General features: G+C 40.4%; 1 protein-coding gene across 6 annotated transcripts in view; it reads right to left on the reverse strand.

The window, feature by feature from the left end:
• The window catches only part of L3MBTL3 (L3MBTL histone methyl-lysine binding protein 3), a 127,296-nt gene that overhangs the window by 87,064 nt on the left and 26,122 nt on the right, over positions 1 to 14,110 (reverse strand). For 4 of the 6 annotated variants that reach the window (XM_047101762.1, XM_047101764.1, XM_047101763.1 and 1 more), the window contains 6 exons: positions 8,055 to 8,166; positions 7,608 to 7,682; positions 5,961 to 6,120; positions 4,463 to 4,595; positions 2,305 to 2,389; positions 64 to 155 (listed from right to left, as the gene is read on the reverse strand). In XM_047101762.1, the coding sequence (XP_046957718.1) occupies positions 64 to 155; positions 2,305 to 2,389; positions 4,463 to 4,595; positions 5,961 to 6,120; positions 7,608 to 7,682; positions 8,055 to 8,166 (657 nt within the window). The remainder of the gene's footprint in view (positions 1 to 63; positions 156 to 2,304; positions 2,390 to 4,462; positions 4,596 to 5,960; positions 6,121 to 7,607; positions 7,683 to 8,054; positions 8,167 to 14,110) is intronic. The other 2 variants (XM_047101767.1, XM_047101766.1) reach the window with 1 other exon arrangement.

The following is a 14,110-nucleotide window of genomic DNA, read 5'->3' on the forward strand; positions in this document are numbered from 1 at the left end:
ATTCCAGATCAGAATTCCAGAGTCTTCTCTCTTATAGACAATGCTTTCTAGAAGCGCCCATACCTCCTTGAACAGCTTTGCTGGCACTGCCACAGCTTTTTCCTCTTCCAGGTAGGATGCCCAGCACCAGGCTTTCTTTCCCTTAGGAGGCAAGCCTGAAAAGCAAGTGAGACGAAGATGATAGGGTTTCCAAATCTAGGAAGTCAAAGGGGTATCCTGTGAAGTCTCACTTCCCCGACTACTACACGCCCGGTATTTCTCAGCCTCTTCCCAGGCCTCCCAAAGAAGCGAGAACTAAGAAGTAAACTGTGGTGTACAACCAGTTACAACGGTAGCTGCAGAAGAACCTAGAATAAAAGAAGGAGACACAGCAGGAAACCGAGATAGAACAGTATCATGAAACGAGATGATCAAAAAATGCCTCCTAAGGGGTGACTGGGTGACTCAGTCAGTTAAGTGTCTGACTTCAGCTCAGGTCATGATCTTACGGTTTGTGAGTTTGAGCCCTGCGTTGGGATTCTCTCTCCTTCTCTCTCTGCCCCTCCCCAACTTGAGCACAAGCTCGCTCTCTCTCTATCTCTCTCTCTCGCAAAATAAATAAACTTAAAAAAAAAAATGTTTCCTGGGGCACCTGGGTAGCTCAGTTGGTTAGGTGTCCTACTTCGGCTCAGATCATGATCTTACAGTTTCTGAGTTTGAGTCTCACATCAGGCTCGCTGCTATCAGCACAGAGCCCGCTTTGGATCCCCTGATTCTCTCTCTCTCTGCCCTTACCCTGCTTGCAAGTGCTCTCTCAAAAATAAATAAACATTTGGAAAACAAAAAAAAGTTTCCTGAGATCAAGAAGCTGAGGACTGGGAAGAGGGCAGTGCACTGAGTACGTAGGGAATGGCTGCTAATCTGGGGGCGGCGGGGGGGGGGGGGGTGGGAGTGGATATCAATTTAGCAAGGGCCAGATTTTGAGCAGCAAAAGAATACAGAAGTGATAAAGATATGCAACCAGCCAGTATCACTTTTACTCTGGGTTAATTTAACAGATAATAGAAATGAGGGAAGAGTATAATAGCTTGATGGGTAGCAAAACTGGGAGAAAGGTACTTAGGGGATGAGATGTGAACGGGCTAAGATGGAGTTCAAAGAGAAAAATATCTGAATACCTAACAGGGAAAAATAAATGACTAAAGGAACAAGGTTCCAGAAAGAGTCAGGGCCCTGAAGGTAGAAGAGAAGAAGGTTAAAACATTTGTGAGGCAGAGAGCAGAGTGAGAAATTTACCCCCCTCTAATCTCAGTGATGTAAAACAGAAGGTCACGTCCCCCGAGAATGTAAACGCCAGGCTGTGTGCCTGAGGCAGGTGGGAGTAGTTCACGCTTTATTTGAGAAATGGAGGGATGAACAAGACAGGAAGGCGTCCACGCAGTGAAAGGCGCACTGGGTTCACGGCCCCGATTTGCAGGGACAGCATGAACAGAGAGGTTGGCAGTGGGGCTTCACAGAGTGGCGTGACCTCACGTGACACGCTGGCAGGCAGATGCTATGGGTCAACAAGGCAAGACAAAACCTGGTGGAGGACGCTGAGGCCTCCATGGAAGTGGCCAAAGGGCCATGATGCACATGGAGTTCAAGTTCATCCAGTCAAGTACAAAAGGAAAGGGTCCGAGGACTGGATTTGTCATGAAAACAAAGTGCTGCCCGAGGAACAATGACAGAAGCAAAAAAGGTTCCACATCAGGAGTTTGAAGTTTGAGATCAAACATTAAAAACTTAAAATCTTAGGGGCGCCTGGGTGGCTCAGTCAGTTAAGCGTCTGACTCTTGATTTTGGCTCAGGTCATGATCTCATGGCTTGTGAGTTTGAGTCCTGCATCGGGCTCCACGCTGGTAGTGTGGAGCCTGCTTGGGATTCTCTCTCTCCCTCTTTCTCTGCCCTCCCCTACTTGTGCTCTCTCTCAAAATAAGTAAACTTAAAACAAAACAAACAAACAAACAAAAACTTAAAATCTTAGGAAATAAGGACAAAGGTTTTAGAAAATGCACAGAAGGAGAAAAAAACCTACTCAACAGAAAAACATAGGAAGATGTTTTCAAGTTTGCACTGACATTATTCAAAAGTTACTCATTTCCATTTTTTTCTTTATCTACTTCTTCAAACCCCAATTTTTATGGAAAATTTAATCAAAGAAAGACCCAAAACAATACCTTAATGGCCCTTGTATACATTATAATTAAGACTAAAATGTCTACCTTTGTGAAATATTTTCCATTTCATAAAGTCACAAGTAAACCATTTCTTTCATCAACTTACCCTGCTTTATTACAGTCGAATCACCTCGCCTTTTCCTTCGGGCTCTCTGCGAACCCCTCAGGATTCTTCCATCTTGTTTGTTTTCCTACAGCAAGAAACGGGAATTACGATTTTACAAGCTCATGAAATTGGCACCAACGAAAAGTTAGAGAGCTGTCAGAAAGCACTATTCTTTTTTGTACTTTTCTTCAATTTCACTTTGTAAGTTTTAAAGAAAGTAAGAATATAGGTCATATGAGAACTGTGTTTCTTTTGGCCTGAGGTCATTACCAAATAAGAACGTTTCCAAGAATTACACTCTGAAACTGCACAGATACTGTTCCTGCCTTCTTGAAGCACTTTCTTCTTGTAGCTCCTTGACCACTTTGTTCTGATTTTCCTCACACCCCACTGGCCCATCTTTCTCAGTCCCTTTGCTGATGTCTCCTCCAATCCAGTCCCTTTCTCTTCTCTATCGAATCCCTCTTCCTGGGTTTTAAACATCATCTGTCTGCCAAATATCCACAGTCATATCCCCTGACCTCGTCCCTGACTCCACACTCACGAACCCGACTGCCCACCTGGGATCTCCACTTGGAAGCCTAACGAGCATCTCAAACTCCTGATTCCAAAGGACTCTAACTTCTGTACTCCAGTTTTGCCTTCCCATCTTCAATAAATGGCATCGTTATCCAGTCAACTGTTAAAGCCAAAACTTGAGTTATTCCTGACTCCTCTTTCCTGATGACCCTGCCTCTAACATCTACCCTGAAATCAGTGACTTCTACCCTACACAGCCCTTTCAGCTAGTCTACTGCAATAAACTAACAGCCTTCCTTGATTCCATTCTCACTGTCACACATCAAAGCTAGAGCCATCACTTGGAAACGTAAACCCTATCAACATATTCCCTTGCCTTCAACTTTCCAGTCCCAGCCCACACAAAACAGAATGAAACCCCATTATTCTGGTTTATCATAAAGCATTACATAGGCTGGACCTCTTCAGCTTCACCTTACTCCACCCTCCCTTCACCTGTAAGGGTCAACCATATTGTCTTTATTTCCTCAACAAAACATATTACACATGTTCTCACCTTAGGGACTCTTCCCTAGCCACTCCATTGCCCAGGGGGCTCCTCACTCCTACTTTTACAAACCTGGCTCCTTCTTATTATCAAGATCACACAGTTCATGCCACCTTCTCTGGGAGGCCTCCCTGAGAACCCAACTGGAAGCAGTGAATCAATTCTCATGCCCGCCTGTACTTCTCACCGTAGCATTTATCACAGGCTGACATGTCTCCTGTTTATTAGATGTCCCCTTAAAAGAATGTGATGTCCCTGCGAGGAGAGACCCTATTCTCCTAATGCTGTTCATCCCTGTGTTCCCAGCTCCTAGAAGAATGACTAGAAAATAACTGGTTGCTCGATATTGATCTGGAGGGAAATGCTTCAAGACCTCAAAGTTCTCTTTTCATATAGGACCATTAATATGTACTTTAGCAATATTTATGTTTTAATTAGCACATTTGGAATTAGTTTCCCCTAAATATACCTGACATTTATATGCCATTTTCTACCTACTCACATAGTTTTATGAGATCTGTCTGCAATTTACCAAAATGAGATTGACATTTTTTGCCATCAAGAGGAATTAAAGATTCATTTGTACAACTGAAGGTTTTGCTGTTGCCTTTTCTCTCCAGTAATAAATTTCAGCACATCCTACTTCCTCACCCTAAGGGAGGAGTATTATTATTTATTATTCTCATTTTGAAATGCAGTCACATACCAAAGAGGGTAGACAGGTAATTTGTTGATGGTAACACAGAGAGTCACGGAACCAGCCCTGGAAGTCAGATAACTGGCTGCAGAGCCAGCACCTTTGACCATGGTGTTACTCTCTTAAGAAGTGCCCCTGTATCGGAGCACCTGGTGGCTCAGTCGGTTAAGCGTCCAACTTTGGCTCAGGTCATGATCTCACGGTTCATGAGTTTGAATCCCGCATCGGGCTCTGCACTGACAGCTCAGAGCCTGCTTCAGATTCTCTCTCTCCTTCTCTCTGCCCCTCCCTAGCTTGCCCTCTCTCTCTCTCTCTCTCTCTCTCAGAAATAAATCAACAACAACAACAACAAAAAGTACCCTGAGTTCTTTGGTAGTTGCATCAGAGATACTAACCATTTCATCATCCCGATCTTCTCCATCCTCCTTGGAGTCAGCTTTCAGAGATAATTTTGGTTTCTTCTTCCGACTACACTTAGGATCTTCTTCCTCATTGTCCTCTCCTACATCCCTTTCTTCCTTCTGATCTCTGTTGTATTTATAAACCCAAAATAATGACAGGAAAACAATACCTGTCAAACATCTACATGGTGACTATCATGCAACTTAAAAAAAAAAAAAAGTCATTTAACCACCAGGAGAAGGAAAAACATTTAACCACCAGGAGAAGAGTGTAGGCATTAGGATATCATAGCTAAGGAACACCTAAAACCATTATCATATATGACTCTTCAAAGCAGAAAATGGAAACTAGCTTATATATTAATTTCAAAAGGGGATCAGTACTATATGTGAAACGGGTTCTAACAAGTTTAAAATGATTGGTCTTTCACATCTGCCATCCATACTAATAAAAGAATCAATTACTTAGAGATATTTTAGTATTCGGGGCAATTTTAATGCAAAGATCCAGCAATTATTAACAATGACAAGTGCAACTAAAAAAGGCCAAGTATAACTTTGTAAAATAAAAGTTGGCCAGCAAAAACAGACAATTCCCAGGCCTACCCTGGTTAAAATATCTGGGAAATCCCACTAAAATGTAAGTGTCAAGTCACTTATTTGTGTTATACAATTATATGAAGAAATACACCTCGGTGATAAGCTGAACTTTGTCAGACAGTCCCCAGATGGCCGAGTCACATAGCACCACCAGCCACAGCAGACGTCCCTGTCTCGTAATCTTCAGTCTACAGAAATCTACAGTATTGTGACTCATTAAGCCACTCTCTATGGCCATCTTCAGTCAGCTGGTTCCCAACCTGTGGAGTTTTAGCTGAGTTACTGAAGAATCCCCCCAACATAAAAACAAAACTCTGTTTCCATAAACATCAGCGCCATCAAAATGTACGTAGCCCAGAGAAATTTAAATATTCTCTTGCTAGGGGGCACTCACTGGAATCAAAAGGCTAAAGAAAGAGGCAGAGGTTGTACTTGTAGGTAGGACTTAAGCGGTACAACTAAGATCTGACATGACTGAAGTCAGGAGGTCCAGTAATGGGATCAGGGTCCACAGATCTCTAAAGGAAAAGTCTCTGGGGGAAAAAAGGGGCATGAAGGTGTGACAGATGTCTGGGAGCCTCTGTATTCCTTAGCACCTTGGACTCTAAAACCCATTTTATAGGGGCACCTGGGTGGCTCAGTCGGTTAAGCGTCCGAATTCAGCTCAGGTCATGATCTCACAGACTGTGAGTTCGAGCCCCGCATCGGGCTCTGTGCTGACAGCTCAGAGCCTGGAGCCTGCTTCAGGTTCTGTCTCCCTCTCTGTCCTTCCCCTGCTCACACTCTGTCTCCTTCTCTCTCAAACATAAACATTAAAAAAAAAAAAAAATTAAAAATAAATAAATAAAATAAATAAAACCCATTTTATAGATGGAACAGGGCAAAAACCTACTTGTCTTTGATATGCCGGGCACAATTCTGGCTGCAATAGTTTCCTCCAGAAAGACACTCATCTACATTGCCATACTGACAACAGTTCTCACAGAATTGAAGCCCTTCTACTTTCACTGGATCCTTCAACCTGAAAGGCATCCCAGTCTTCTCTGAAAAGACTAGAAGATGAAAAGGGGAAAAGAACAAAAACAAAAAAAGCACACACAGAAAAAACAATTAGAACCATGACAGAAAACATTCCAAAACACAGTCAAACTTTTCCTTCTAATAATTTTGTTAGCAACACAATAAAAGATAATATTTGCTGAATGAATGAATGACCAACCTACTGTGCTTGGGAGGGAGAAGAGGATGGGCTTGGCAGGAACCACTCAAATCATTTACACAACAAAAAATACTCTGCAGGAAAGATAAAAGTTTGTCTAAGGCTTTTTCTACAGAGTTCAAAGTAAAATAAAGAAAATTTCATTATACTTGACTACACTTGAAGTACAGTATACTATACTTCACTATACTTGAAGATGAAACTGTTAGTAATCTGCAGAATCCTATTTTATGGATGTATCTGACAAAAAAGGCTTATGTATGTTATTTCATGCTTACAACCTTCTGAGGAGTGGGTTTTTTCTACTAAATTCGTTAAATCGACACCTAGTTTACTTTGAAGGTAGCAGATCTCCTAAATCGTAATTATCCCAAATCATTTAGGAACTCACACTTCCTTTCCCCTGAATTGTTAGGCTCCTCATGCATTCAGCAAACATTAGGTGCCAATTTACGCTAGACACTGATAATGATAGTATAGACCTTGCCCCAGAGAGCTCACAGTCTAGAGGAGAAGACAGACAAGAAAACCAATACTTATAATAAAATGTGATACATGCAGTAATCAAAGCATGAACAAGTTCCAGGAGTAGTACAGAGGAAGAAGTCATTCACTCGGCCTGGGGTGAGGTCAGGGAAGGATTTTCTGATATAAAGCCTCAACTGGGTCTGGAAGGCCAAGAGAAATTAACCAACTGGACAAAGAGGGAAACGGCATCTGAGCCAGAAGCAGCAGCAAGAGCAAAGGCAAGGGAGTGTGAAACCACATGATGCATTGAGAGAATTCCATGGAACCCAGTGCTGCTGGCACTGCCAGAACACGGTGTACAGAGAACAGAACAGAGAGCGAAGAGACAAGGCAAGCAGGTGGGCGCGTGCCACCCAGATCCTTGTAGGCTCAGCTAAAGAGACAGTACGAAGTCAGTGAAGTGTCAGAAAAGCAATCTACAAAAGTTCCTCTGACTTGAAGGTGCGGGATAAATTAGGTGAAATTAGAAGCAGAGTGATTCTCTAGGAGGAGTCTGCAATAGTCCAGGTGAGAGCTGCTAAGGGCCTACATTAAGGCAGTGGCAGTGGTCATTAGTAGAAGAAGCCAGATCTGAGACATATTTAGGAAATAAAAACCAACAGGATGGAGCAACAGGCCATGGGGCTGGGGGAGAACGAATTCAGGATGACTCCTAGATTTCTTGCTTGTCCACTGGGGGGATGGTGCTACCATCAACTGAAATATGGGTTACAGAAGAAAGAGCAGGTTTGGGGGAAGGGGAGAAAGAAATAGAAAATGAATCGCATTTCAGACATGTGGAGTTTGAGGTACCTGTGGGACATCCAGGTGGAGATGTCCAGTAGGCAGGTGGAAATACGGGCCTGGAGCTCGGGGGAGAGGTCGGGGCTGGAGATATAGATTTGGGAGTCATCAGCATATAGGTGTTAGTTACAACCATCGGAGTAGATGAGAAAAAAGTGGCAGGCTTTTGGCTAAATCACCTGGGTAGGCTATTGCAACACTGGATTTACTTGGTAATAATTTCCAATTAACCTTGTGCTAGTACAGATCTGGCATTAGGAAAGAAGACAGTTTATAGTTATTTTAAAATATAAAAGTTGGTTCCATATGAGTTTTGTTATAGAAATTCACCTAAGAACACGTGACATGAAAATCACCCAGGATCTTCAAAGTTCCAGCCTATTGTAAAACCTAGGTAATTCTTATTTTAAAACTCTCAAAGGAAAGAAAATGGCAATGCAGACGACCCAGTCTTACCTTCCTGAGCAGTTGGTACCATCCAAGTTGTGGTAGCTGTTGCTTTTTTAACATTTTCCATCTCGCTCTCATCTGTGATAACTTCCAGGGCTCCAAACTCGTTTACCCGAAACTAGCGACAATATGGTAGAAAGAGGCAAAACTTACAAAGGTGCTCAGGACAGTAGTCATTGGTGGACACAGAAAGTCTTTAAGCAAATTAGTTATACTTTAAACGTTCATTTGAGCAACTGTATCTAGGTAAGCCCTCTACCAGCAGTAAGCCCTCTGCATTTTACAGATTTGGGGATTCGGGGAAGTAAAAACAGAACAAAACAGCAAGGTACTTCTTAAGGTACCATACAACCAGCCCTGCACTGTGCTATAGAGATGCCAGCTCACTTAATGTGGCCTATCATTCCGAACACCAGTTGTTGCTAAGACTTTTGTTTCCTACTTCATATTACTACTTCCTTAGTAACCAAAATTACTAAAAGGAGAATTACTATCTTCCCAGGAATCAACTTATCTCACCCGAGCTCACCTAAGTCCAAGAGAAGGAAATCTCTATTCCGGAAATAATGACCTGCACGCCTATATCCTTATATTCCCGGAGGTAGGTGAGGAAGGCTGAAGTGTGAGCCATGTGACCCCCAACTCTCCACTTCTTTCTCTCACTGCTCTTTGGAATTCTCCACCCCATTCACCTCTAATCCTCCAAACAACTGGTAACGTCTACGAGATCTGAACAAATCTGCTAGCTACAGATCAATTCTATCGCCAAAAAGTACAGGCGTTTTGACTTCATGGACATTTTGACCCCAAATGTTGAAAATTTCCTCTCACCTCATGGCAAGCTGCAAACCTAGTATGTTTCTCGAACAGCCTGGCTGTACTGTGTGTGCATGTTGAAGGCTTACCCACTATCTATGTGCAGGGACCCCTCCATCCTCTTTGAAACAACTAGGTGTACTCTCCTATTGATGAAGTTCAAAGTTTTCCATATTCCTCTGTTTTCCCATAAAATAGAATGATATTAGGGATCCACTAATTTTGACAGTTGATGAAGAACTGGAAAGTTCACAATTCAAAAGGATTATACGACTTTTCGCTTAACGTTTTTAGAGCTTTCACAGAAATATATGAGTATGCAAATATGTAGCAGTTAGGCTTAAGACCTTCCATTTTGCAATCTAAAACATCTATTTAGTCAACATGCCAACAGAATCATTCACTTAACCAAACTAGATTCAGAGTACAAGTCAGAAAAAGCTGAAACAAAAATTACTAATTATTCTTTCCACCAGATAAAAACAGCACCTTAAGTAACTGTATGCACACAGTGTACAATAATTAAAAGCTTTTTAGACTGAAGAAGTTGAAATAGTTGAGGAAAGTGAAAATGGTTTCTTCTATTACATATTTCAGATACAAGTTCCCAGGTAACATGTGTATACTATACTGAGTGTGTTCGCCTAAAAATGTCAGGCTAGGAAGTGGCAAAAAGTTAAGTGGGAGGAAAGGAGCTAAATATAACTTTACTTTTGGGGGGGAAAATAAATTTTTAAATGATCCACTCTGAAAACAGAATATTTCAAAATAAAGCTGACAGTACCATCTACTGGGCAAGAACAGAAAAAACAAGCCATAATGATTACTAATTAATGATAGTAAAGAAGAACACAGAAAATCAATTCTGAATCAAAGTTTAAAAAGGCACTAGGCATCACCTTTATAATTCAGTCCAAGTAGGTAATTTTACTTTTATTAGATGCCAATATTAATTGATACTTATTTGAAAGATACAAAATGTGAAAAATAGCACCATTTTCATCACATGGAGAATCTCCTGTGGTGTAAGTTTCCAAATTACTGCTACACTGTAAGCCACCCTGCATTTCCAACAATGAGAAAGAGAACACCACCGAGTGGAATCTTTGAATAAAAATCCAGAGTTATGACACTTGGAAGCTTTAAGCTCAAATACTTTCAAAGTTAAAAGGTAATATCCCCACAATACAACAGTTAATCCTAGTTGTCTTTTCCTTATAATGTTTATTGCCAGCAACTGACCTATAGCCAAAGTACAAATGAAAGATGTCATGACACTTAGGGACACAATTAACTCCTGTAAGTCAGGTATCTATAGTTGGACTTTAGGGGATTGAAGAATCCCATGAAATTCATACAGAATGATGTCATGGACACATACATATTTTTCTGGGAATAGGGTTCTTCAGTTTCATCATAGTCTCAAAGGCATCCTATAACCTTGAAAAAGTAAAGAACATTACTCTAACCAAGTTACTTTATCTCAAAAATTAACTGCAAAGTGTTTTCAAAGTATCCTGTCATATGCAAAAAAACACAGGGATCAATTTTTTTTTTTTTTTTCTGGCGTCTCAACTTGGATTTACTGTCTTTCACAATATTAGTACTGCTGAAAATGCTGGACAACATAGGTTGTTAGGTGCTGTTAACATTACTGGAGTTCCACAAATAGCATTCCAGAAAGACTGACACATTCCCTAACATTTTTCCCCCCAATAAAACACTCAGAAATGGGTAATGCTTTCATGAATGGTTTTGGAGCCATGGAAACTTGAAATAATCACTTTTATTTCTTTTTTCAAAGTTATGAGTTCTTTTAACCTAGACATCTAAAAAGCAGCATAAAAATCTATTGAGTGACTCCATTCCAAATCAAGAACATCAAAATTATAAACTCTACAAAAGAAATTTATTAAATAAGCACATCAAACACATCAGCTGACACTGTAATTTGTTCTACTAGTGGAAACATCTAAGTCAATCAGAAAACAATTATGCCTGAAAGATACAAGGGATTGCAAAGGTTTGTTTGGCCTGGCTTGAACTACCTTTAATTGATTCAATTCTCTTTATTTTTGCTTGTAGAGGCAAAGGATCCTTTGCTTTTTGCCTATCTTTAAGAACAGATCCTTAAAAGGCACTGCTGAGGTTAGTATTTTTGTTTTGTTTTATTACTTTCAATGTCGAAATATGAGTTCTATTTACCAATCTGTTTTAAGGGCAAAGATATTTGGTAACTAAAGTTTTCTGAACATTAATCACAACGAGCAAAACTGTGCACTATGAGCACGGTGTTTCCAGTTGGGTTTCTGCCCTGCTGCCGCAGGGTCTTGCTCTCAGTTAAGTGGCAACTATTCTTACTAGATAAGATGCTATCGCTCTCAGGAGTATATCTGCATTTTACTGAGGGATTCCAAATGGCTAAATCCTTATGACCCAGAGGAATAATCCTCTGTGGATAAGTTTCAGACATCATTACAAGTTCAGAGAGAGAGATTGCTTAGGGACAGGGAGCCCCAGCATGCACCTTCCCGCTACCGCTCATTGCCTGCCTGTTCTTATGGCTGGCCCTGAGATATTAGTCTACAAATACTAATTTGCCATTTTATAGAATAATTAGGCAATGGTGCAGTTTCCAAAGCTTGCTTAAACAAAAATGTCTTGTTAATGACGATAATATTTTCAAGGAGGCCCCTGGACACTTGCTGTTCTCCCCTAACACTATACTTTCTTATGCTAGTCCTTCTTTTCGATGCCCTTCTCTTTCTTGCCTGCTGTCCCTGACCCACAAAATCTTCATATAGATGCCGACCTATTTTCGGGTACTTGAAGCTCATATGACAACTACTTCCCCGAAGCCTTCCTGATCCCTCCAGCTAAAATGATACCTCTTCTTTTTTTTAATTTTTTTTTTTTTTAACGTTTATTTATTTTTGGGACAGAGAGAGACAGAGCATGAACGGGGGAGGGGCAGAGAGAGAAGGAGACACAGAATCGGAAACAGGCTCCAGGCTCTGAGCCATCAGCCCAGAGCCCGACGCGGGGCTCGAACTCACAGACCGCGAGATCGTGACCTGGCTGAAGTCGGACGCTTAACCGACTGCGCCACCCAGGCGCCCCAAAATGATACCTCTTCTAAATCGCTATAACATTTTCTCTGTATCTCTTTTGATATGAAAACATTTTCTCTCTTTAGACTATAGTATACTAGTGGTAAGAGAATCGATTCCAGTATCAGAAAAGCCTGGCTTTAGACCTAGTTCTGCCAATTATCTTGACCTTGAGCAAATGATTTAACCATTCTGGGCCTCTGTTTTCCCATCTGAAAAATGACAACAATGATAGGAACTACCTCAAAAGGATTAAATGAAAGGATTAAATACAAGGATACAGATAAAGTGTTCATCAGAGAGTAAGCTTTCTATTCTTTCCCCTACTGCACCTGAATGGAAAAAGTTTTTGCGCTCTGTTTTATATAAAGGCTGTTTAGCCTCCCTGAAAAGGGGCAAGGGAAACAGTATAAAGGAACGAAGGTTTGAAGCCTTCAACTAGACAGTTGGGCTGGAAAGGAAACAAGATGGCACTGAGGAGTGAAACGAGACACAGCCAGAGGGAAGTAGGGGCCAGACCACCAAAAACTTCTGGGGTAAACTTAAGGGGATTGACTTTGCCACGAAAGACAGGAAACTGCTAAAAGTTTTTAAGCAGAAGAGTGATATAATTTGGCCAGCAATCATGAGGCTTTTACAGAGAAACATACTTTCAAAATGGTAATAAACCGAAGCATATAAAAACCTGTTTACATGATAAGAAACTGATTTCTATGTAGTAGTTGATTGTACTGGCTGAACTAACCTGAGCTTCTTGTCTTAGGATAGCACCTTGTTTATTAGGAAATCTACATGCCTACACCCACTACAAAAAAGTAGCTTCAATAATGTAAAGTAGGGGGGCTCAGTCGGTTAAGCGGCCGACTTCGGCTCAGGTCATGATCTCGTGGTCCGTGAGTTTGAGCCCCGCGTCGGGCTCTGTGCTGACAGCTCAGAGCCTGGAGCCTGTTTCCGATTCTGTGTCTCCCTCTCTCTGACCCTCCCCCGTTCATGCTCTGTCTCTCTCTGTCTCAAAAATAAATAAACGTTAAAAAAAAAAATTAAAAAAAAAATAATGTAAAGTAGGCAAAGCATGATGTGAAAGAGCAAATTTCATGCTTTATTCAAAGTTCTTTTTAATATCTTAATTTTGTGAAAAATCAATTTCTCAATCAGACCTCTGAAGCAACTCAGATATTAATATTAGGAGCAAGTGATTCAGAATTCCTAAATTAACACAATCAACTGACAATCTGAATCTCTTCAGATAAAAATGGTTATGAAGTAGAAATTTTTTTTCATTTTTTTTTTAGAAGTGGGGTTTCATACTGTCTACAGTACATGAAGTGAACTGGATACATAGAAATTACCCACATAATTAGATGAGCCTAAAAGTCAAATAAAATAAACCAGATTGTAATACCCACTAAGTGGCTTAATTACCTGATTACCTTAATAAAAGTAATAGGCTAATTCCTAAGATCTATTGCTTAGAAAACCTTCAGGCAATTTAAATTTCTTAGGGATTGAAAGTTCAAAACCTAACTGAACAAAAATTATAAATTTCATCATCCACCTGACATCAAAAAAAAAAGCAAGTGAGAAGAAGGGACAAAAATGTACAAGCAAAATATGAGAATAAAGCAATTTTAAAAAGGCAATTTACATAATATATCACAAAGCCAGAAAAAATACAATTTGTTAAATGTTTTCCATATGTTATATTTTTCAATCCTTATAACCACCTTGTGACATAGATTCTATTTCCTCATTTTATACATAAAGATTCTGAAACTTAGGAAATTTAAATAACTTGACAAAGCTCATATAGCTACTATGAGGCTGACATTATGAGCGTCTGGAACGGTTTTTCTTTCTGAAAAATTTCAGCACTCAATTCCCATCATATCTAATCCAGATGAACATTTGGAGAATGTTAGAGCAGATAAAGTCCTTAGCATTCATTTAATTCCTTATTTTACCAAAGAGGAAACTGGCCTGAAGAGATTGAGTGACTAGTACAAGGACATACAGAACTAAAACTAAAAACCGTATCTCCTTTTCAGAATTCACTGAACCTCACTGCGATATTTTTGTTAAGCTTAACAGATAGATATGTTGGCACATTGCACTTAATTTAACCTAACCCAACTAAAA

This window comes from Lynx rufus, unplaced genomic scaffold (assembly GCF_022079265.1).
Source record: "Lynx rufus isolate CCGP_SWC_20201006 ecotype Redwood Valley unplaced genomic scaffold, mLynRuf1.p SCAF_6, whole genome shotgun sequence".
Lineage (NCBI taxonomy): Eukaryota > Metazoa > Chordata > Mammalia > Carnivora > Felidae > Lynx > Lynx rufus.